The following is a 25719-nucleotide window of genomic DNA, read 5'->3' as shown; positions in this document are numbered from 1 at the left end:
CTATTTTTAGTTAGCTGGTAAAATAACGTCGAAAAAGCAGTTAAGTTTACCATTGGAAATTTTATTCTACTCACAAAACATTGTTTATAAATTGCAGTATTGATAAAAGGAAATGTTTTAATACAGGATGATAAAAACCAACTGCGTTCAACAACGAATATTCCCTGAATGGGTTTCCAAGTTCTACAATGGATCGAAGGATGACCTATGCCATATTACATCTATAATCTAGGTTTAAATTAAGTCTCACAATAGAGAAAACTATCAAAATGGTCTACAGTGACCCTCAATTATCTTTAATTACTTATCTAACTTGTAGTAAATTACAGTGGCTGATGTGACTCCTCAATAATTATATAACAGAAAAATCATCGCGTGTCAGATTTTAACTTACGTATAATATGTGAATACCATGAGCTTCAATTGACGATCGACACTAGAATCACGTAAAAAGGCGATGTAACAGATGAGACTTCTGCAGTTCTGAGTGAAGCCTTATGCGCTCAAAAATGCGGCATCGCGTGCGTTCATTACCTTGTCGGTGTTTAGGCAGCGTCAGGGCGGCGCAGCTCCTCACATCTCGCCGTCTCGAAAGCAACTCTCTCCTAACTTCTCCTTACTACAATTTACCGAAGTTGGTTTAAAAAAAAACTATCTGGCTGTGTTTTCATCTGACCAATCAGGGTCTCAATGTTAACCTTAAGCTCCGCCTACAAAAATTCGGTCTATCCAATGAGAAACGTTATACTTTTCGTGGTGGGGCAATGTTTTTAAAGCTTGCAACGTAACAGTGACGCGAAAAAGTCTCACACCAAAACTTGCAGCTGGTGTGGCCCTTTTAGTGTTATCGTAAGACCTATACTGTTCTTCTGGAGGGCTCTATCTTTTAACATGGGCTGGGGGGTGGTCCTGGTGGTTAGCTTGCGACGTGGGTGTCCGTCCCTTATCGTAGGGCCTTCTAGCTTAACACGGTTCTGCTCTCGGCTTCTGTTCTCGTTTCTTCCCTCGGATCTGCGTCTGTCTCACGGTGGGAAGGTATGACATGCATTTAGGCATTCTTGTGTTAGTCTGTGGTATTCCATTTGCTCACTCGTTACTCGTATTACTTTGGTTAATTTAATGTCACGATTTATTCGGAGCTATGTGGCATACTACTGGATTTGCTTATCATGTCAGGGTTTTCATGGAAGGTGTTGGATTTTCCTGACACCTTACAGCCTAAATTAAAGAAATGTTTCACGTAAGGCCTTTGGTATTAAAAAAATTAATGTTATGGAATTTTGAAGTGTTAGGGCTTCAGCTGATTTGAAATTAACTTGTTTGCTCTTGAAGTGTCTGATTCTTTGGGCCTTCAGCCTGTTTAAAGGTAAGGTTTTGCCTTTAAAATTTTGGTCGAGTTTTGCGTAGTTAAGAACTGTTTTAAGAAACGCCTTTGTTTTTTTTAATTTAATGATGTTTAGCCTTCAGTGTTAGGCTGTCAGCCGATTTTGAATTCAAATTGTTTGCACTTAAAATCTCAGATTCTTTGGGCCTTCAGCTTAAATAAAGAGCGGTTGTAAGGTAAGGCTTGCCTTTTAAATTTCAGATTATGTTTGAGGTTTAAGTTATTGGCTTTCAGCCGTTTTTAACTTAAAGTAGCTTTCAGCTGGTAATTAAGTCCCAAAGATTAAAGCTGTGTGTTTAAAAAAAAAATTTCTTTTGGGCTCTTGTAATGTTTGATCAAATCATTAAGTTGGATGTCGAGTGTAACTGTCAGCCCCTTATTTTGGCGCCTTTCCTCGATTTAAAATACCTGTCCTGTCCTTCGGGTTTAGCAGGGCGTCTCAGTCTCCAGGTAGCGTAACATAACCAGTATTCAGTCCATTCCAAGTAAACACAGATCACACCATTATGGAGCTACCACTAGCTTCCACATTACCTTTTCAACAACTGGGATCCATAGCGTCTTGGTGTCTGCGGCATATTCGAACCCTACCATCAGCTCTTACCAACTGAAATCTGAACTCATCTGACCAGGCCACTGTTTTCCAATCGTCTAGGGTCGATCCGATATGGTGACGAGGCCAGGAGAGATGCTGTAGGCGTTGTCGTGCTGTTAGCAAAGGCACTCGCGTCGGTCGTCTGTTGCCATAGCCCATTGACGTCAGATTTCGCTGCACTAACGATACGTCTCATATTGATTTCTGGGTTATTTCATGCAGAGTTGCTTGTCTGTTAGCACTGAGAACTCTACGTGAATGCCACTGCCCTGAGTCGTTAAGCGAAAGCCGCCGGCCACTGCATTCTTCGTGGTGAGAGGAAACGCCTGAAATTTCTCTGATGTAATAAACGAGAGATAAAAGAAAAAAGCAAAGGGGCCTGGTCCTTCCTATTGTGTCCGGTTTGTAACACGATTCATAATTTTTTTTTTGCTTTTTTCTATTATCACTCGTTTATTACATCAGAGAAATACACATTTGAAGACAAAATTTAACTACATGAAATATTGCTCCCAGTAAAGGTTAACATAAGCAGTGACAAAACTTTGTCTCTTAAGGGTTTCTGCTGACAACAGATTTTAAGTAGGCAATGTAAGGTTTATGTCAATTTAGCTCAAACACGTAGCTAGTGATAGAATCACGACACAGACACTTTAACAATTTCGGTAACAAATAAATAGCGTGAATTTGTACTCACAGTAACCAACTAATCAACGGCCTTGCCATTGAATAAGTAGTAGGCCATTTGGAACGGATTAGCAACACGCAGCAACTAGCTGAGTTAATACCAACAGTCTTTAAATGTCTTGCTCCCCATTAAATAAACAAACTTACAGTAATTAAATGAATAACACACTACGCTCCACTCAAAGTCTTCAGTGGAAGCCAAGCCAAAATGATGATTCCATTAACTGACTAGCACTGAAGTCACACTAAAGCTCATCTCTGTGTTCCCAGACACACATGGGGCAAACTTACACAAGACAAGATTTTGAAGGGAGCACATCAGTAAAACCGGTAGTGGAGCTAACTCGTGCCACTGAAAATTAAGGTACTAGACAGGGGCACAAGGTGGTATACAATGAGGTTGCCTTAGTGCTATACTGCGCTCCAAAATATTAATTCAAATGGCCAATTCAAAATTAAGTACACATAAACCAGCATTAATTAACGAGGAATGACACCAGGTCGCTCGAAGCGATGACAATTGAAAAGACGAATGCCGGAGGCGGCAGTAACATCAAACACATTCTCCGAGTTTTAACCAGGAGTCACTTCCCGCTGTATAAGTAAACATTTAACCAAGCACAAGGAAGGAACCCCAAAGAGAAAATTCAAATGAAACCCCCAGAAGATTATAAAGGACAGGGAACCCCAACTATTTAAATTTCGAAGAATTAGCTCTCCCCAAAGGCCGTGTAAACGCTACGGCCACACTTACGAGGCCACCAAAATTGGTTACAAAAGGTCTTATACATTTGCTCCATTTCCTTAAAAGAAAAACAAGGCTGCTTAACTTCTGCTGGACGTCCGGTATGGCTCGTGTAGGATACACCAGGCAGCAATCCAAGCTAGGCAGTCGCAAGGCACGGCGAGCAAAATCAAGAGAGCAGACAGGGAGCCAGCCAACACATATCCTCCATCCTCAACCGGCAGACCGCGTACAACCAACTCCACATATACGTGGGTGCTTCACACCTCGTACCTCGCGGCATCTCAGCAGGTCGCCCGAGCAAACCGTCAACTGCCACAAGGCAAGCAAGAATAAGAAACATCGAAGGATCGATAATGGACTTCCAAGAGACTGGCGCGCCAGTAACGATCGCTACGGCTCAGATAGTGTTATACGGCGACGTCATTGTGACGTAAGAACTTTTCAGTTTATTCAGGATGATTTCACAGTGCCATGACGCAGCGCTGCTAACGTTAAAACTTATTAATCCCGATATGCAGCCAGTCTTTAATGGAAGGTCACATTAAAACTTGGAATTTTGTTATTGGAAAGAAATTTTTCTATTGGGAACTTAAACGAGATTTTTTCTGTTGGAAGGTTACACTAAATGTGCATATTATAATTATTTTTTCTGTTCGGAGGTTACACTATGTGGTAAGTTCGTCGCGGACATCTGGACTCTGAAATAAAAACGACGACGCATGGACGCCTGCTGCAACTTATTTCAAATGTAAAACGAGGACGGTTCTTTTCTGGAGAAAACCATCATCAGTGACTAGACTTAGTGTTATCTATAACAACTAATCACAAAACGACAAAGTGCAGAAATTCACATGAGGGGCCAACGCTCTGACGACAAAGCCGACATTCAGGCCAATGCAACACGCAAGCAGGACACAATGCGAATAAAGTCCTTCTAAGAGTTATACTGAACAAGAAAGAGACTGTGTAGAACAGCTGAAGCACTGCAACCAACTTCTCAACTTCAATCCAGTCTCGAAACATTTTGGGCTGATGCGGTATGTAGTGGCCTGACTTAAGTGTTCAGCAAAATTTGCAGTACTCTCCGTAGGCGTACTGTACTTAGGTGTTGCAACCAGTTTTTAGGGCTGCGGGCAGGAAGGCCTATGGTTATATTTCTGTAGGATTGGCGCCCATCACATATTCCGACACATCGGCTACGCCTCTCCTCAGAGGGGATCATGTTCTGGGTGTGTGGGTGGGATACCTCTCTCTGAAGCTTTTTTATGGTCCTCTCGTTCTCACATTCCGAACTTTTTCACTTTCTCACACCATTCTGATTCTCTTAAATACGACTGGCAGAACTCCGATTTTCCCATAGAGCAGCGTTTAATGCCGAAGAGTGGTTGTTGGTTTTCCCAGTATGCTTCTTGATCTGCAATTCAATTCCACAACTCTTTATCCTACGTATATCATGGCAACGACATATTTAATATCGAGATTCCTACTTTATGACACTGAAAATATTTCCTTCCAGTTATGCTACTTTTAAATTAACAGTGTTATTCGTACGAAAACCTATTTCCACATTTGATTTTTGAAATGTGTATGCAATTCTATCAGAGATTTCCTCAAAATATGTCACGTTCGGAAATTTTATGGACTTACTCTCTTGTGTACACCCAATTACGATGATCTAATCACTATGTTTCCTTCCTATCTGTTTCTCTGTGTCGTACTAGTGTCAATACATCTAAAGGTTTGAAGCACTTGCTGGTTTCTGAAAGTGCAATTTGCAGCATTTCGTTAATAATTGCAAGTAAAAGGCTTTTATGAAAGAAAAACTAACATGACGCGCTATGAAGTTCGCAGTAGTACTAGATAATGGTAAATGATGAACGTAAGTTGCCAATGATTATTCTCAAACCTCAGATATATAAAGTTTAATCGCTTGTCTACCTCATTTCCAGTCATGGAAGTAAATAACATTGCAACTACTAAAAATCACTCCAGTCAATGAGCATAATTGTGTAATCGACGTATCGCCAATAAAATAAAATCATACCATAATATTCGAAGAAATACTTGAGTGCCAAAATATTTAAATGCTATTTTAGCTCTGAAGTGCTTTTTCAAACATTACAATCTGCAGATCGCCCCGGATCAGAACGTTTGTAATATATACACTCCTGGAAATTGAAATAAGAACACCGTGAATTCATTGTCCCAGGAAGGGGAAACTTTATTGACACATTCCTGGGGTCAGATACATCACATGATCACACTGACAGAACCACAGGCACATAGACACAGGCAACAGAGCATGCACAATGTCGGCACTAGTACAGTGTATATCCACCTTTCGCAGCAATGCAGGCTGCTATTCTCCCATGGAGACGATCGTAGAGATGCTGGATGTAGTCCCGTGGAACGGCTTGCCATGCCATTTCCACCTGGCGCCTCAGTTGGACCAGCGTTCGTGATGGACGTGCAGACCGCGTGAGACGACGCTTCATCCAGTCCCAAACATGCTCAATGAGGGACAGATCCGGAGATCTTGCTGGCCAGGGTAGTTGACTTACACCTTCTAGAGCACGTTGGGTGGCACGGGATACATGCGGACGTGCATTGTCCTGTTGGAACAGCAAGTTCCCTTGCCGGTCTAGGAATGGTAGAACGATGGGTTCGATGACGGTTTGGATGTACCGTGCACTATTCAGTGTCCCCTCGACGATCACCAGTGGTGTACGGCCAGTGTAGGAGATCGCTCCCCACACCATGATGCCGGGTGTTGGCCCTGTGTGCCTCGGTCGTATGCAGTCCTGATTGTGGCGCTCACCTGCACGGCGCCAAACACGCATACGACCATCATTGGCACCAAGGCAGAAGCGACTCTCATCGCTGAAGACGACACGTCTCCATTCGTCCCTCCATTCACGCCTGTCGCGACACCACTGGAGGCGGGCTGCACGATGTTGGGGCGTGAGCGGAAGACGGCCTAACGGTGTGCGGGACCGTAGCCCAGCTTCATGGAGACGGTTGCGAATGGTCCTCGCCGATACCCCAGGAGCAACAGTGTCCCTAATTTGCTGGGAAGTGGCGGTGCGGTCCCCTACGGCACTGCGTAGGATCCTACGGTCTTGGCGTGCATCCGTGCGTCGCTGCGGTCCGGTCCCAGGTCGACGGGCACGTGCACCTTCCGCCGACCACTGGCGACAACATCGATGTACTGTGGAGACCTCACGGCCCACGTGTTGAGCAATTCGGTGGTACGTCCACCCCGCCTCCCGCATGCCCACTATACGCCCTCGCTCAAAGTCCGTCAACTGCACATATGGTTCACGTCCACGCTGTCGCAGCATGCTACCAGTGTTAAAGACTGCGATGGAGCTCCGTATGCCACGGCAAACTGGCTGACACTGACGGCGGCGGTGCACAAATGCTGCGCAGCTAGCGCCATTCGACGGCCAACACCGCGGTTCCTGGTGTGTCCGCTGTGCCGTGCGTGTGATCATTGCTTGTACAGCCCTCTCGCAGTGTCCGGAGCAAGTATGGTGGGTCTGACACACCAGTGTCAATGTGTTCTGTTTTCCATTTCCAGAAGTGTAAAATGATACTTTTAAAGTCAAGGCTATAAGTAAAAAAACTATTCCATAAAAAGATGTTACCCAGTTGAAATCTAGGTTCGCAGGGCAGAGCGGATCCGATTATGGTTGTGGAAAGCGGCCAAAATCAGTTACTGTCAGATGCACAAAACACACAAGCTTTGTTTCCTAAAAACACTTAATCTCACATGCCCTTAAAAGGATTAAAAAAAGCAATACAGCTGAAGGCCTGAACACAAGTTATTAAAAATTGCTTTAAGGAATACACGCAGCTGAACGTCTTACTTAAAAAAATTACATAAATACTCGGCTGAAGGCCACATACTGAACATAGAAGAACTGAGGGCTTAAGGCCTGGATAACAAGAATTTCAAATAGAGAAGAAAATTCAAAGTTTTAACCAAGTGAATTTCCAGATTTCACCTTAAGACGGCTGAAGGCCTTATCTGAAAAATATTTGACGTAAAAGCTCGGCTGAAGGCCACATACTGAACATAGAACAACTCAAGGTTTAAGGCCTGGATAAAAAAGATTTCAAATGGTACCAAATCTCCTTCATAAAATTAGTTTCAAACAAATAAATCTAGAAAACTCAGTTTAAGTAGGCTGAAGGCCTTATTTTAAAATTAAAACAAGCTAAACTAATAAACGGCTGAAGGCCTCGCACAGTACTTCAGACCAAAAGAAAATCACAATCTAAAACCACGAGACACAGAGGGTCATAGACACGGGTTCCCAGGTAGACGCCGTGTTTCTTCACTTCCGCGAGGCGTTCGATACAATTCCCCACAGTCGTTTAATGAACAAAGTAAGATCATATGGACTATCAGAAAAATTGTGTGATTGGGTTGAAGAGTTTCTAGATATCAGAATGCAGCATGTCATTCTCAATGGAGAGAAGTCTTCCGATGTAAGAGTGATTTCAGGTATGCCGCAGGGGAGTGTCGTAGGACCGTTGCTGTTCACAATATACGTAAATGACCTTGTGGATAACGTCGGAAGTTCACTGAAGCTTTTTGCGGATGATGCTGTGGTATATCGAGAGGTTGTAAGAACGTAAAATTGTACTGAAATGCAGGAGGATCTGCAACGAATTGACGCATGGTGCAGGGAATGGCAATTGAATCTCAATGTAGACAAGTGTAATGTGCTGCGAATACATAGAATGAAAGATCCTTTATCATTTAGCTACAATATAGCAGGTCAGCAACTGGAAGCAGTTAATTCCATAAATTATCTGGCAGTAGGCATTAGGAGTGATTTAAAATGGAATGATCATATAAAGTTGATCGTCGGTAAAGCAGATGCCAGACTGAGATTCACTGGAAGAATCCTAAGGAAATGCAATCCCAAAACAAAGGAAGTAGGTTACAGTATACTTTTTCGCCCACTGCTTGAGTATTGCTCACCGGTGTGGGATCGATACCAGATGATAGAAGAAATAGAGAAGATCCAACGGAGAGCAACGCGCTTCGTTACAGGATCATTTAGTAATAGCGAAAGCGTTACGGAGATGACAAACTCCAGTGGAAGACTCTGCAGGAGAGGCGCTCATTAGCTCGGTAAGGGCTTTTGTTGAAGTTTCGAGAACATACCTTCACTGAGGAGTCAAGCAGTATATTGCTCCCTCCTACGTATATCTCACGAAGAGACCATGAGGATAAAATCAGAGAGATTAGAGCCCACACAGAGGCATGCCGACAATCTTTCTTTCCACGAACAATACGAGACTGGAATAGAAGGGAGGACCGATAGAGGTACTCAAAGTACCCTCCGCCAAACACCGACAGGAGGCTTGCGGAGTATGGATGTGGATGTAGATGTAGATGTAGAACAGTGGCGCTCAGAAGTGTTCCAAGGGTCGGCCTGAGGAGGTAGCTCTAACATAATTCTAGGTGAGACAGGCAGCCAAAAGTAAGGTTAAATAATTGGATGGGAACCCGACCCAGAGACGGCTCAAGGACCGACCAACAACCTATTCAATTCATTTCCAGTCGACCAACGGCACGATAAAGGAAAAATGTCAGCTAGGACAGAATATTGGCGTCTAAAAACAGTCAAGGCACAACAACCACTGAAAAATATGAAGAAACACCAAGATCTGTCGAACTACACGCCCTATCGGACAGTGGCGAGGTAAAACACACTGCGGAACACTACGCTAATGCCTTCGCCGCAGATAGTTCCTCACTGCTCTGCCCCAACCGACCGACTGCCTATTCCAGGACGCAAACAGCATTAAAATAACCGCTCAGTCGTTCCCACCCAAGTCATGTGTGTCAGGAACATTCAGGCGAGTCTTGGCTGTCCGGAGCTCACTGAAGCTCCATCCTGACTCAATTCCATGTCTGTTCAGAACTCGGGGACCCGGCGACCCGGGCACACTCGCTCGGAGCCAATCATGTACAGGGAACACTTGCCTATTGGCCAGCTGACATCTCTGCACAAGGAAGGAACCGACCCACGTCCCGCAAAATGACCAACTGACGAGGGCCCAGAAATGGTCAGAAGACCATATACACGTCGCCCAATGAGACGACCGACCGAACGACCAAACAACGGTCGTTACCACTCCAGTCTCCTTCTGTCGGACAGTGCATTGTGTGTCGCAAGCAGTCGGCGAGTACTGGCTGTCCGGACCTCACTGTCGCTGTCTCCTGACTGAACTCCCACAGACAACGACCCAGAAATACCAGCAGTCGCTCCAAAGATAGTACGACAGAGCTCTTATCGATACCGCTGCTGCTGCCACTCACGAGTAGGCAGGCCAGCAACTTAATGACGCCAGAAAATCAGATAAGGAACAGGACGGCAGTACCGCAAAGGCAAGATGTCAAGTAATAAGCGTCACGAACACGAGTCGCGCTCGGCTCACCAGTGTCCTAGCTAGATATCACCTTTACTTACTTTACTTTACATGTGGCAAGGGTCTTATCGATCATACGCCTGCGTCCGCAGCTCGTGGTCTTGCGGTAGCGTTATCGCTTCCCATGCCCTGGTTCCCGGGTTCGATTTCCGGCGGGGTCGGGGATTTTCTCTGCCTCGTGATGACTGAGTGTTGTGTTATGTCCTTAGGTTAGTTAGGTTTAAGTAGTTCTAAGTTCTAGGGGACTGATGACCATAGATGTTAAGTCCCATAGTGCTCAGAGCCATTTGAACCATACGCCTGCTCTATAAGCCTCTTCCACTTCTGCCTGTCCAATGCACTGTTTGTCCAGTTGCTGTTGCTGTTCATCCTAGTTGTGTCCTCCCGAATGTTATCCCGCCATCTGATTCTGGGTCTCCCTCTTCCTCTCGTTCCATCTATTGTTCTGCTGAATGCCATTCTAGGTAATATTCTCTGTCATTCTTGCTATATGGCTTGCCCAATTCAACCTTCTCCTCTTGAGCACTTCGACGATGTTACGGTGTTTGTACAGCCCTCTTAATTCTTCATTTCTTCTAATTCTCCATTCCATGTTATTTTCGTCGTACACAGGTCCAAAAATTTTCCTTAGTACATTTCTTTCGAATATTAACAGTTTTTCTTCATCTTCCTTTCTAAATATTAACATTTCACATCCATATAACATCACACGTACAATGATCGATTGATATAAGTGGATTTTGAAGTTACTGCTAAGTGATTTTTTTTTAGAATTTTGATGAAACTAAAAAGTGTCTTGTTTACTTTTGTTAAACGGGCATCTATTTCTATGTCTGTTCTGTTGTTACTAAAAAGACTTCCTAGGTACTTGAAGTGGCCAACAGTCTTGAAATTGAATCCATCTACAGACAGAGGTGCATCTTTTCTGGTTTTCTTACTTATGGGCAGGTATTCTGTCTTTTCTTCATTAACACGTAATCCTGTTTTCTCAGCAATTTTGTAGTAATTTTGCATCATTCTGATTAATTCTCTTTTGGAACTACTTATTAGTGCTACCACATCTGCATAGGCATGTCTTGTAATGTTCACATCCTGTAGCTGGATCCCTTGTGGACTGGTTTTAGAAAATTCTCTATCGATCTTCTCTAGGATAAGGTTAAACGAAATAGGTGAAATGGCATTCCCTTGTCTCAGTCCAGTGTACACCTTAAAATCTTCAGTATCTCCAACCGGTGTCATTATGCGACATAAAGTTTCATCTATACACATTTTAACTAATCTGATTAATTTTGAAGGTATTTTAAACTCCTTCATTATATTTAGGAGTGTCTGTCGGTGTATGCTATCATAGGCCTTTTTAAAATCTACGAATAATATGTGGACATCTACATTGAATTCCTGCGCCTTCTCAGTTACTTGTCTTAGGGTGAATAAATGATCTAATGTGGATCTGTTTCTGCGGAAATCGCTTTGGTAGTCCCCAATCAGTTCTTCTGTTATTGGTATCAGCCTGTTTAATAGGCAGCTCGATAAGATTTTGTAGGTGACATCCAGTAAGACAATTCCTCTGTAGTTATCACAAACAAGTGGATCATTCTTCTTAAATATGGGGCACACAATTGCAGTTTTCCAATCTGCAGAAGTGGTTTCTGTCTCCAAAATGTTCTATTAACGCCTGTATTTCTAATTCCAGTTGTGGGCCTCCATTCTTTAATAACTCAGCATATACCTTGTCCTCGACACAAGCCTTGTTATTCTTTAATTTCTTTATTGCTTGCTTTATTTCATTTACTGATGGGGTAGTAACTGTATCAGCTGTATCAATTGTATCACGTTCTTCCAATTTAAAGTAAGAGTGTGAGTCATTGCAGTTGAGAAGTTGTGAAAAGTATGTCTCCCATCTTTTTTGTATGTCACTTTTGTTGGTCAATGTTTTTCCGTACAGCTAGATATCATACGTCATCCAATTTTCATGTTTGCTTGTGTACCTTAGTGTGGGACACAAAGTATCTGAAAGAAAAAATTATCTGAAGAAGTTCAGTTACTTCCTTATACTTCAGTAAGTTTTTCTTATGATTTCAATAGCTGCTTCTTTGGGAAAATTGCTATACTGACTACCTACTTCTAACGAGAAGACTTAATATTTTCAGTTAGTTTGATAAGATCTGCGTTTTGTAAGAAATATTTCGTTTGAAAATATAGTAACGTGCAGTTATTTCACTCCATTTAAGAACCGTTCAGATTATCAGGCCTTACTCTATAATTAACGACTGGTCTGGTCGGACTAGTTGTTATATTTGGGCTGGGCCTCAATTAGTGCATTTATTCATAACCATATACGTATTCACCACTCCCACAGTGTTCCATGAAATCAGCTACCCATGTTTTATAATCTCAGTCTTCCCCCACCCATTCTGTCTTACAATGGTTCCTCTCACCAGATAGGTACACAATTCTATAAGCACTTTTTTGAAAGTATGGATTTCCCTACTGAATGTATTTTAGTCACATATTTACGACTTTCGTTTTTCATTGATTGTGTAAAGCTCTACATGCTAAAAATATTATAACGATTTGTATCTGTTCTCTGTTTCACTAATTAAGCTATTCTTCTACATTTTCGTATGTACAGAAATTTCAGCACTGTGCAATTGTGTATAGTAGTCTGTACTCACATTCAAAATATAAATACAGTAGGTATAGCTCGTAAGCAAAAAATTACGATAACTTTATCCCGACAGCTGAGTATCTGGACACCTAGCTGAAAATGACCTACAAGTTCGTGGCGCCCCCTATCGGTATTGATAGAATTCAGTATGGTGTTGACACTCCATTAGCCTTTATGACAGCTTCCACTCTCGCAGGCATACGTTCAATCAGGTGCTGGAAGGTTTCTTGGGGAATGGCAGCCCATTCTTCACGGAGTGCTGCACTGAGGAGAGGTATTGATGGCGGTCGGTGAGGCCTGACATGAAGTCGGCGTTCCAAAACATCCCAATGGTATTCTATGGGATTCAGGTCAGCACTCTGTGCAGATCAGTCCATTACAGGCATGTTACTGTCGTGTAACCACTCCACCACAGGTCACGCATTATGAACAGGTTCTCGATCGTGTTGAAAGATGCAGTTGCCATCCCCGAATTGCTCTCTAACAGTGGGAAGCAAGAAGGTGCTTAAAACATCAATGTAGGCCTGTTCTGTAATACGCCACGCAAAACAACGAGTGGTACAAGCCCCTTCCATGAAAAACACGAGCACATCATAACACCACAGCCTCCGAATTTTACTGTTGGCACTACACACGCTGGCAGATGACGTTCACCGGGCATTTGCATACGCACAACCTGCCATAGGATCGCCACATTGTGTACCGTGATTCGTCACTCCACACAACCTTTCTTCACTGTTCAATCGTCCAATGATTACGCTCCTTACACCAAGCGAGGCGTTGTTTGGCACTTACCGACGTGATGTGTGACTTATGGGCAGCCTCTCGACCATAAAATCCAAGTTTCCTCACCTCCCGCGTAACTGTCATAGTACTTGCAGTGGATCCTGAATCAGTTTTCAATTTCTGTGTTTGGATTTCCTGGGTAGATGACTGCCTATTACAGATTACGAACCTCTTCAAATGCCGGTGGTCTCTGTCATTCAGCAGACGAGGTCGGTCTGCACGCTTTTGGCTGTACGTGTCCCTTCACGTTCCCGCTTCACTATCACGTCGGAGACAGTGGACATAGGGAATTTTAGGAGGGTGGAAATCTCGCGTATGAGACAAGTGGCACCCAATCACCTGACCACGTTCGAAGCCTGTGAGTGCCGCGGATCGCCCCATTCTGCTCTCCCACGATGTCTAATGACTACTGAGGTCGCTGATACGTAGTAGCTGGCAGTAGGTGGTAGCACAATGCATCTAATATGAAAAACGTATTTTTTTGGAGGTGTCCGGATACTTTCCGTCACTTGGTGTACATACAGACTAAAATCTTTAGATTTATACGATATTTATTCGTAGTCATAGGGTAATGTTGTTGACACTAATGTAGAAGATGTCTGTGACACTGACTCCTTTGACATATGCATAATACAAATTTAACAGATAGACGAACATATTTAACATACTCAGCTCATGGGCTATTCCGTACTGTTATGACACACAATTTCGCAAGCAAGTCATTCATTCCTTTGCTGAAGAGGAACTCTGCGAGTTATCAAACATGATCCTCATGTAGACAATGTAACGGATTACAGTGACTTTCATATTACATAGTTTTAGGAAGTCAAATTAAACACCTTTCAGCCATCAAATTTCAGCCTTATTTATTTGGCAACCAGTTTCAGTGTTTTACTACGCTATCTTCAGGCCCTTCACCGACATGTAGGAAGAATCTACCTTGGTTGTAATCAAAACAGTGGCAAACAACACTGGTATTAATAGATATTTGCTATAGTGATCACCTACCTGCAGGTAATGATCGAAGTGATCACTATAGCAAATATCTACTGGGGGTTATTCAAAGTAATGGTTCTCCTACCAGCGGACTGTAATGGGTGCCTGGAGAAGATGCACACACATACTACGTTTTGACACAGCCATCGACCAAGAAAGATGATGGGCTACTAAAATAAGTACAGTCCGCCTACTACAATGCCCTAGCAGGATCCTTGAGGTGCTGTCCAGTACCGCTGGTTCTGACATAGCCTTTGACCATAAAGCATAATCTATTAAAATAACAAGAGTGCTCCTACTAGTGGACTGCAGTAAGTTTCTTGAGACAACGATCACTCTAATTTCGTTCTGAAGCAGCCATCCGGCAACAAGCAGTGGGCTATTAAAACGACTACACACCACCATCTAGTGGACTTTAGTAGCTGCCTTGAGAATATGCTCACTTCCATTCCTTTTTTTATGCAGCCATCAGCCAAGAAGTATAATGGTCTACTGGAATGGTCCACTGGTCTTCTCATGCAACACACGTTTCCCTGAAGAAAACTATCGATGCTTGTCATCTAGACAAGCTGTAGTTAACACTAGCCGCACTAAACGTATTTACTGGACGCAAAAAATTGTTTTCTAGTTCCATTTTGTACTAACTAGTAAATGAGAGAAAGTAATCTAATAAAAATTTCAATATACTGTCACATCTAGGACACCATTTCAACTGCCAAATCCAAATTAATTTTGAGTTAACATTACGACATTCGCAACTAAATACATTCACTCTCAATAGCCATCTGGGTATACAGCGTAACCTGTTACTGAAAGAGTACACACCCATCGGAGGTTCGAGTCCTCCCTCTGCCATAGGTGTTTGTGTTATCTTTAGCATAAGTTAGTTTAAGTTAGATTAAGTAGTTTGTAAGCCTAGCGGCCGATGACCTCAGGAGTTTTGTCCCATAGGAACTTACCACAAATAGAAAAACACATACTGATTGTCTGTGAATGATACGCTCGCTCAATATGCTACAGAGCGTTCAGTTCTAGGTTACTGTGATGTGGTCGGAAAAGTGAGGTCCCACGTTAATTGTGGAAGTGCTTTGTGTCAGAAGATGTAGTCATCAGCTACAGAGGATCATTTACAAGAAAGCAGATACAAAATACTGTGTGAAATACTCTAGCAGCAATGGTATGAGTTGATTTCATAAAATTTATGTTACCAGCAACACTGTGAACTTTCAGAAGAGTCACCAGTTTACATAATATACCGCAAGATGCACACATTAAAGTGGATCAGTTTAAATTTATTCAAGAGGCGAAAGACGACCATTTATACTACAAAACTACGAAAACGAAAATGGTGCATAGCGCACGGGCGTCCTTGCAGAATGCCTATCTATCAGTTTTCAAAGGAACTGAAGTTCCAGTATTTCATGTAATTATTCACCAAATAGAAAAATTTAAAACACTGTCATAATATACTTAGTAAGAGGTACAATCTTACGCTGAAGGTTTTTACACAATAAGTCAAGTATTAAAGCTGGAAACTGTCTACAAATCTTGAGGCAGGACACGCATACTCCCTGCACTATATTCATCCAGAATTTGAGATTGAGAGGACTTAGCAACTTCCAACAAACAATAAATACAATTTCAAACCTCTCAGAAACTGTTTTGTCGACCCCTGCCCTTCCCTCGCACCCTACCACAAAATAATGAAAGGAAAAATGGTAATCGCCTACTACATTTTCGCTGTTCATGTAGTAAAACTTCAGCATGAGTCACCACTGTATGTATCTGCAAAACTATATCACTGTACTCCATGTAGTTCAGAAGGTGTCACCTTATAAGCAAGAAGACACGAGAAAAACGGAGCAGAAATTACTCACACTATACTGATTCACTGTTTGATAATGAGAGTAATTTGCCCCTGCTAACAGACTTTCGATATAGTTTCAAACCTTTTCTATATATTTTCATTCTATGACGGTGAATATACTGTAATTAATACAATCCAACATAATTATCAACCAAAAATGTTTTACATGAATGGCGTCACATTTTAACACATTAACAATGCAAGGGAGTTCGATTCTTTAAATAATTTGGGAGTGGAGGCTTATTATTGATAAAGCTAAAACATCGGCGTGAGGTTAGTACCAGGCAGAGCTTTCCTAAAATTTCCCATATAATAATGCACAATGAAGCGAGTAAACTATTTTGGTCGTACCTGAAAAGCAATGGAATCGTCTTCGTGAGCAAGGTTTCGCATCGCTGCAGTTCTGCGTATGGCCGTGCAGTCACTGGTTCGGTGCGCGACACACCGTTCATACTTTTTTAGCTGTAATACACCATCCACGCGTGTGTTAGTCGTAGAAGGACAGATAGTATATCGCATTTTATCACTTATATTCCAAGAAAGTGCATGTACACCTTATCGTACGCACTGTACTTCTGTACTTCTTATACTTATCTACACGTCCACTTGTTTTCTTACAGTTACCTCTCCTAAAATATTTAAATATTCATATCCCACAATACGCGCTATCGCGGGAAATGATTCATTGTCGAGAATTGTTAACTTGTAAGGGTATACATAGAAGGTCTAGTAAATAAAACAGTCTCTTCCAAAATTGCGGACGAAAGTATACAAATCGTTGCCTGGCGGAAAACTTTCTCTTTCCACACGAATTATAACGCAATTTAGTGAAAAAGCGCAGTCGCAAGTAACATAGTGCGAAAGAAAAACTAGATAATTTTTGTAGTCCCAGAAAGGATGCCAGTCCAGCTGAAGAACAGACCAGATTAAACAATCTTTATACGCATGATGATGTTACGTAACATGAACGAAAGAAATATGTGCAGTGCACAGTGAGCGATATTTACTTCAAAATCTGAAGAAGTTTGCTATTTATTTCAAAATATTAAAACAGAAAATTGATTCATACCGAAATATTTCAAATCCATAAGAGGCAAGGTCTCCAAATTATCAACGAAAACATAGTGCCTCACAGTAAAATCAACCCTTAGTTTATTGTTATTGTACACTTTAAACGAAATTGTAGATGTTAACCTTTGGATCGCAGGTACGTTTTTGATACGTGGAACTTCCCAATGTTGTAACAGACAAAAATCTTAATATTCAGAAAAATGAGTTAATTTAATTTACTTTAGCTATCATTTACGCTCTGTTGAAGAATCCTTAATTACATCCATATCAGTTTGTCTCTTTATCTAGTTTCGGGCCAGACTGTGTTATCTATGGTACTTTTTCTTCTATAACTTTTGTTCCAGTCTACAGTTAACAGACTACCCCCAAAATATATCTCTATCGGAGTTCCAGAGGCATGCCATATTATGCCTCTGGAACTCTGATAGAGATATATTTTGGGGGTAGTCTGTTGATTGTAGATACGAGGGACTGATTATTTATGTTATGTTGAATAAGTAGGACCACTGCGACTGTTTAAAATTATCGTTCAAAGAAACGACTATTTTTGCAAACTGTATTTGCCTCATCAAGTGTTCGTTATCAATCCATAAAAGCGGTTTACAAAAGCTGCAGACAGCACATTCTGATCAAGGTATTTTAAATTTCGAATTCGGAAATGTTGGAACGCCCTTCAATAAAAAGTGGAGGCTACGGCCATCCTGAAGCCTGCAGTGTAGACAGCCTTGGGAGGAAATGTTGTTGTAGGCAATTTAATACAGTCCTCCTTATGCAACGTGGAATATTTAGACTTGAGTTGCCCTCTATAGAAAGTGTTGTATTTTATTTTGTGTTGCCCCAAAGCGCTATCACCTGCTCATCCTGAGTGCACTGATACATATGATACTCTCAACTAACATGTGCCTACAATAAAGTGGAGTGTCTTTGAATGATGACTAAATTATTCTTATCATCGGAGCCCGGATTTGTATGCAAAGTGCTTCGAGTTTTTGAATAGACTGAATGTAGGCATTAGCAATATTCATTACCGTCCTCACCTTTATGTGGTCACTGAAGCTCAAAATGGTCCAAATGGCTCGGAGCACTATGGTACTTAACATCTGAGGTCATCAGTCCCCTAGAACTTAGAACTACTTAAACCTAACTAACCTAAGGATATAACACACATCAATGCCCGAGGCAGGATTCGAACCTGTGAACGTAGTAGTCGCGCGGTTCCGGACTGAAGCACCTAGAACCGCTCGGTCACCACGGCCGGCTCAGTGTCCTAGTACTTAGAGCTACTTAAACCTAACTAACCTAAGCACATCACACACATCCATGCCCGAGGCAGGATTAGAACCTGCGACCGTAGTGGTCGCGCGGTTCCAGACTGAAGCGCCTAGAACCGCTCGTCCACACCGACCGGCGTCACTGAAGTACTTTTAAATTGTGTATTATTGTATATTTTGGGGAAAATTGATTCTGTATGCATATTTATTAAAATTTACAAGTAGTGGAATACTGTTCTTTATCTAGCCAAAATAGAACTTCGCATTCATAACCAAATAAAATTTTATCACAAAATCATAAACTGCAGTATTTAAAATTCTGGTTGGTTGACAAATGCAATAGCTTTCTTTTTTTTCTTGAAATGACGACTAGTGACTGCAGTTGTTCGATTTCATTGTATAAGCTAATCTTTTAGCTGTGTTTCAACAGAAGCCGGAGTTACCCTTCTTCATATTGCGATGTTGAACCATCTGAAATACGATATAAGATGATACCTACCGGACAAATTACATGCATTTACTTGGAGTTACGATCACACTTCAAAAGCAATAACACAGAGTGAATAATACTTTGCTTTGTTATTCCACCAATGAAACTGCCATGACGTCTGTGTTGTGTAAAGACGTTACTAAGTTAGGGAGTGATATCTGTGAAGATGGACAAGTATTTTTTTATCATGTGAATGAAGAATTGCTTCTGACAAAGAGTTCTAAGTAGTACAACATCGAAACACTGTGAAACACAAACAAAATGCAGCCAGAATTTCAGCTTTAAATCAAAAATTTTTAATTATGTCATTTAGGAAATAGGTCGCCGTCCTTGGAGGTACAAGTGACTTACGCGCTAAGGAATTTTGTTCAGCATTTGTAATTCTTGCAAAGATAAGAACGCCTGAAGAATGTATCCTTCCTAACACGTATGTGACCGAGTATTTCAAAGAAGTTATTCGTGACATCCGGGAATCGTTAAGAGATGGAAACATTTCTGTTTCAATAGGTGGGACGACAGACGCTGAATGTAGTGTGTATGCAGGGCAGCAGTCAGTGGAATAAAATCCAGAAGTAAAACTTAGCTGTTAAATATTCAGATACTGAAAATGGTAAATCAAGCTGCAATTGCTATTTTTTAACGGTTCCCGTGCTTCTTTGTAAATGGCCAATATAAAATATGACAGTGTGACGTTATTTCTTACAGATGATACTTCATACGTTTTAAAAGTAGCAAATGTATTCAAAGCTCTTTACCCCAAACTAATTCTGAGCTGTGCGCGGCTCGTGTTCATTCCGTTTCTTGCTTGACAGCTTCTCTTTACGGAACTGTCGCCTCGCTTCTTATACGATTTACTGGCTTCAGTAAGTTGCTGTCTTGCCTGCCCGTGAATGGCAGCAGCAACTCGTATCGATAAGAGCCGGACGTTGTGGCCGTGCGGTTCTAGGCGCTTCAGTCTGGAACCGCGTGACCGCTACGGTCGCAGGTTCGAATCCTGCCTCGGCATGGATGTGTGTGATGTCCTTAGGTTAGTTAGGTTTAATTAGTTCTAAGTTCTAGGCGACTGATGACCTCAGAAGTTAAGTCGCATAGTGCTCAGAGCCATTTGAACTGTATCAATAAGAGCACTGTCGTATTATGTTTGAAGCGATCGCTAGTGTTTCCAGCTCGCGTCGGGGGTTCAGTCGGGACGCAGCACCGACCGCTTGCGGCACGCATGCACTGTCCAACGGAAGGAGATTGCAGCGGAAACGACCATTGGTTGGTCGTTCGGTCGGTCGTTTCATCGGGCGACGTGTATTTCGTCTTTTGACCATTCCTGGGCCTCATTAGTTGGTCATCTTGCCGGACGTTGGTTGGTTCCTTCCTTGTGCAGAGATGTCGGGTGGCGGGTCTTCCCTCTGCATGGTTGGATCCGAGCAAGTGTTGTGAGTGTGTGGGTTTTATTCTGTCAAGTTGCGCAATGGACTGATCCAACAAGTACCCTTTGGCTCCTGCAAGAAACAATTTCCACCTCATACTACTACAGAAGTCATTCAGACACTCCTAATGTGCCAACAAGAACTGCTTGAAAAACATTCCGCAACAAATATCTTCTGGAGTCGTCCGCTGTAAGGAAAAGACACAACAATATTATATCTATTCTTAGATAACTAGTGGGATACTTGGGTATGGGAGTATTGCTAGGTAATGTGAGAAAAACATTAAACGAACGAAAAATATTATTTCCTACAAAAATTCTGAGAAATCAAGTGAAACTTTTTCTTATAAAATAATAATAAATTTCCGGATACTTTTCGGAACAGTAGATTGCCTCTTATGGATAGGAATGCTATTATTTCACGAAGTATTGAAAGGTTCTTTTCTCCCTTTTCTTTAAGAATGCTATTTACTCGGCAGAATGGCTGAGAGCCATGCCTACGCAGCTTGAATAACTTGTCTAGATATGGTTAAGGCTGTCACATGAGAAATGTAGTGGAGTGTACTGTTAGGGAGGACAGATGGGACTTGCATATGCTGTTGCGCACAATACCGTGAGCTGCGACGACTGCTGCCTGCGTTGCTCACTGCTGGCAAATAACACAACTATCTGTTTCTATCTGGATTGACCTTCACCAATCATACTCTCCCTATACCTTGATGAAGTCAAAGACTCCTATCCGCCCCTAGGCTAACTATTGGCATGGTACACTGGTCAGATAACCACCACGATGCCACTCAATACTCGCTCGCAGGTGTTTAACTAGTACTCTGTCCGTGTTCACACCGCACGATAAGTATGGCGGCCAACACAATGAACAAACGCTTAATCGCAACCGACTCAATATAGAGTGTCAGTCCGATTCGCTGACGACAGAGGTGCTCTCCCAGTGAAGTACTGGGGAGAGACTTTGTTCGTCTCTCTCTTTGCGTACATGTACGACCGCCCTTGCTCTCGTTATGTGTTCCCACTCCAAGAGCGACAACGGAACGGCCCCTTTTTCTGGAAAAGTTGCCGGAATATATCATTGGCCACCTTCCCTCATTTCTCTGGCTGTTTGTATCAAGAATATTCCGCCAATCAGCATTGCTCTTTTAAACGGGAGAATGATATTTCGTTCAAGTCGACCACTGCGGAAATCTGTAGCATGTCATTAGGCGTATACTGACCTCCTGTGAGAACTCCAGAACTACGCAGTCGGTCCGTGAAAAAATGCGTCTTCTGGGCACTCCCACACAATGGAATTTGCTTTTAAGTCGAACACGGGGGTCGTTATCCCTTTACTCTGGCAAAAGCTGTCTTCTCTCTGGGTATTCGCTTCGGCCAAAGTGGGTGTGTTGTTGACCCAGCCCTCTGAAGGGACGGTCTTCCCAGCGGGCTGGGAACGAAAATTCCTGTGGCTGTCATGTTGTGAACACCAGTTTCGACTTTTTTCAACCTAGGTGTGTGCACTTGCGATTTACTTATTAGATTTGCATATCATTTACGTGAATTCATACAAAATTGACTCTACCTTATCGAGTTTGGGTTCGAAAAAGAGTCTTGATGTGCAGATTACGATTGTGAGGATAGAATATGTAAGAAATGAAGGTCAGGAGACCACGCCTCCTTACAGTGTCTCCGGGTCGTCGTGCGTCCTAAGGCAGTCGGGACAGAGCAGCAGTGAGGTCCAGACAGCCATGACTCGCCCGACTGTTGCTGACACACGTGACTTGAGCGGGGACGACCTTGGTTGGTCGTTCGGTCGGACGTCTCATCGGACGACGTATATTTGGTTGCCAGCCACTTCTGTTTCTCTGTGTGTGTCGACTTGTCATTCGTCCTGGTGGTTCCACAGTGATTGCTTTTACGATTGTTCGAGTTCTTGTGGAAGTGTTTTGGTGGAACTGTGCCTAGCTCGTGTAATTTCGACTGAGCAGTTATGTTAATGCTGTCTGCGTACTGGAGTAGGCAGTCGGTCGGCTGGGACAGAGCAGCGACGAAGCCTCCGTGACATGGGCATTAGCGTAGTGTTCCGCAGTGCGTTTTTTGTCGCCGTGTTGATGCTGTCCATACCGCATGTAGTTTGACAGCCTTTGGTGTTGTTCATATTTTTGAGTGGTTATTGTGCCTTGGCTGTTTTTAGAAACCAATTTTGAAGACGTAGTGGTGCTGGTATCTTCGTCCTCGGTTGATATTTTCCATTGCCGTGCCGTTGGTCGATGGAGCGGAATTGATTAGGTTTTTGGTCGGTTCTTCAGCTGTCCCTGGGTCGGGTTGCCATCTGATTTCTTAATCTTATTCTTGGCTGCGTATCTCACCTAGCCTTACGTTAGAGTTAACTCCTCAGGCCGACCCTTGGAACACTTCTGAGCACCATTGTTCTGTTGTATTTAGATTGTGATTTTTGTCTCAAGTACGGTGCGAGGCCTTCAGCTGCCTATTAATTTAGTTTGTTTTAATTTTAAAATAAGGCCTTCAGCCATCTTAAGTTAAAACTAAAGATTCTTCCTTAAACCAATTTTTTTAAAAAAGAAAAGAAAAAAGGGGACTTTTGCTCTACTGGAAATCCTTGTTATCGAGGCCTAAACCGTGAGTTGTTATATGTTCGCTGGCGTGGTGGCCGAGCGGTTCTAGGTGCTTCAGTTTGGAACGGCGCGACTGCTACGGTCACAGGTTCGAATCCTGCCTTGGGCATGGATGTGTGTGGTATCCTCAGGTTAGTTAGGTTTAAGTAGTGATAAGTTCTAGGGGACTGATGACCTCAGAAGTTAAGTCCCATAGTGCTCAGAGCCATTTGAACCATTTTGTTCCATGTTCAGTATGTGGCCTTTAGCCGAGCTTTTGTGCCAAATATTTTTAAGATAAGGCCTTCAGCTGTCTTAAATTAAAATTTGAAAATTCACTTGTTTAAAACCTTTTGAAATTTTCTTCTCTATTGGAAATTCTTGTTATACAGGCCAAAAGTCTCAGTTCTTCTGTGTCCAGTGTGTGTCCTCCAGCCAAATATTTATGTAAGATTTTCTTTTTTAAGTAAGGCCTTCAGCCACCTGTATTCCTTAAAGCAATTGTAAAACTTGTGTTCGGGCTTTCAGCCGTATTGTTCTGAATTGTTTTAAGGATACGTGTGGTTAAGTGTTTTTAGGAAAATAAAGTTTGTGTCTTTTGTGCAACTGATAGTAACTGATTTTGGCCCCTTTCCACAACCATAACCTGATCCGCTCTGTCCTGCGAAACAAGATTTCAAATACATTTAATCCGATGGGCTACACCGCGCAGCAGAAACGGCTAGATCATAGTTTCGGGAAGTGAACCATCTTGTTTCCAATGTCAACAAAATTTTCATTAAAGCAGTTGCCTGCGTTTTAATTTTCAGACAGGTGGCTCCAAAGCTATCACCGGTTTCTCAGCCTATTTTAACACTATTGGGCTCGTGGTTGGAGACCTATTTTACTGTGCTGAGCATTTGAGCGATGTGAAAAAAATAGTACATAGTTTCGATCCGGAAGACGCAGCTTCTATAGGTATTGCTCAAGAATGTTTCAACTCAAGTGATACAGAAAGTAAGTTGCGTTATATACGTGGTCGCTTTTGAATGCTACCAGAAATCGTAAAGGAACTACAGTCTACGAACAACTGAAGACATGCGCGGAGAAACGATCTAAACGTCAAATGTAAAACCTTAGAGATAAGTGTTGTCACCCGTTGCTGGGTACGGCAACTATGGAAAATGACATTGATCTCACCACTAAAAATCACACTAGGTTATTTAGGGATGAGACCAACGCCAGTTTTGATATCTCCCGTACCCAGCAACAGGTGACAACACTTACCTCTAAGGTTTTACATTTGACGGTCAGGTCGTTTTTCCGCGGATGTCTTCAATCCGTTGCAACTAGTCAATCATGGAGATGCGATATATGCTTTTGATTAGTTCACTGCAGTTCTTGGTAAAAGTTCAAAACATCTGGCAGGAGAAAAGTGTAAAGTGCAAGAGGACATTACCGAGAACAGCTGCAGCTGAAAGGTGTCTTGCTTTTTCCTTTCAGAAGCAGCACTGGTCGTATTCTGCATCATTTTTACGCCCGTTTTGCATCTTGTTACTTCACTCTTCTCTCTGTGACGTCATTCTACTGTGCTGGAGCTTTGGGCTCCTAACTGTTATGACGTGCAGCGATGTACTCTGTCCTGTGGCCATATTGCATGTAACATCAGCAGTCTTTCGTTGTTGGCTTTCCGCCCAGCCGTTGCGTACCGACCTGCTTTTCTCTCGTGTTACCAAGTGGAGACTTCTAAAATTCTCCTCCACTACCAAGTCAGATTATTTCAGGGAGCTTCATACCGATTGTCTATACCAAATCCGCCTCAGACTTCACTCTAGGTGTTCCTAGATCATACACATAAGTTAACATTGTACGTTTTAGTTTTCCATTTTTGCTTCAGCTGAGATGGAATCCAACGGTCCCTGGTTGACAAAAAAATTACATGTATCAAGCGGTGGAAGACTAACAGGGCTACATGGCTCTAGTGAATAGTAGACCTGGTTCTGCTTCTTCGATGTCCAACAGCACATCCTCAACAAGTAAAACTCACCTGATCTTACCTGTAGTGCAGCCGCCAGGACGATCCGCTACACCACATGACCTCTGTTACGACAACAGTGCTCTGAGTGAAGTCGGTACACCCAAAAATGGATAACAGGTAAATCTGGTAAAAGCTTAATATGCTGTGGAGGCCCAGTGTCCGAGCTCACACGATTGCTAACTTCTTACTGTCGACTCGACAACGCTGATACTCGAGAAGAAGTTACTATCACACGAATTTACGTTGTTAAGCTGTGAGAACTCTTTTACTCATCGCCCATCTCCGCAGCGGAGGTCGCTAACGCATGCCCGTGCGGTGGCACTCGACCCAGTGGTAAGCCGGTTCGAATCCTGGTGATGGGAAAGAAAATTCACTGCCATTATTCGGCCTTCAACGGGAAGAGAGGTGGTGGCATAAAGTTCCTGGTCAACAGACTTTCTGACAATGTCCTGCTTTAAACACAAAACCTCTTCTCTGCAATGCCCCATGAAGTGAGGGCAAGTGAGGTCATGTGACACTGTTGATGCTTCCCGTCGGTGAGGCGGCGACATTGAGCTTGGCGACCTCCTTGGTACTTTTGACAAGTAATCAGCTATGTGCTGACACCGGTTTTTAGCCTCTCCATGCTCTCACCGCCATCGTCATCATACAACGAAAATATTA

At 42.6% G+C, this 25719-nt stretch overlaps 1 protein-coding gene across 1 annotated transcript in view; it reads right to left on the bottom strand.

The window, feature by feature from the left end:
* Positions 1-16621, bottom strand: part of LOC124788449 (solute carrier family 22 member 7-like) — a 71271-nt gene extending 54650 nt beyond the window's left edge. The window contains exon 1 of the mRNA XM_047255721.1: positions 16533-16621. Within this exon, the coding sequence (XP_047111677.1) occupies positions 16533-16574 (42 nt within the window). The 5' untranslated portion in view covers positions 16575-16621. The remainder of the gene's footprint in view (positions 1-16532) is intronic.
* Positions 16622-25719: the final 9098 nt, after the last annotated feature.

This window comes from Schistocerca piceifrons, chromosome 3 (genome assembly GCF_021461385.2).
Source record: "Schistocerca piceifrons isolate TAMUIC-IGC-003096 chromosome 3, iqSchPice1.1, whole genome shotgun sequence".
Taxonomy (NCBI): Eukaryota; Metazoa; Arthropoda; class Insecta; order Orthoptera; family Acrididae; genus Schistocerca; species Schistocerca piceifrons.
Note: the sequence above shows the minus strand (reverse complement) of the source record. Positions and strands in the feature narration are given on the sequence as shown.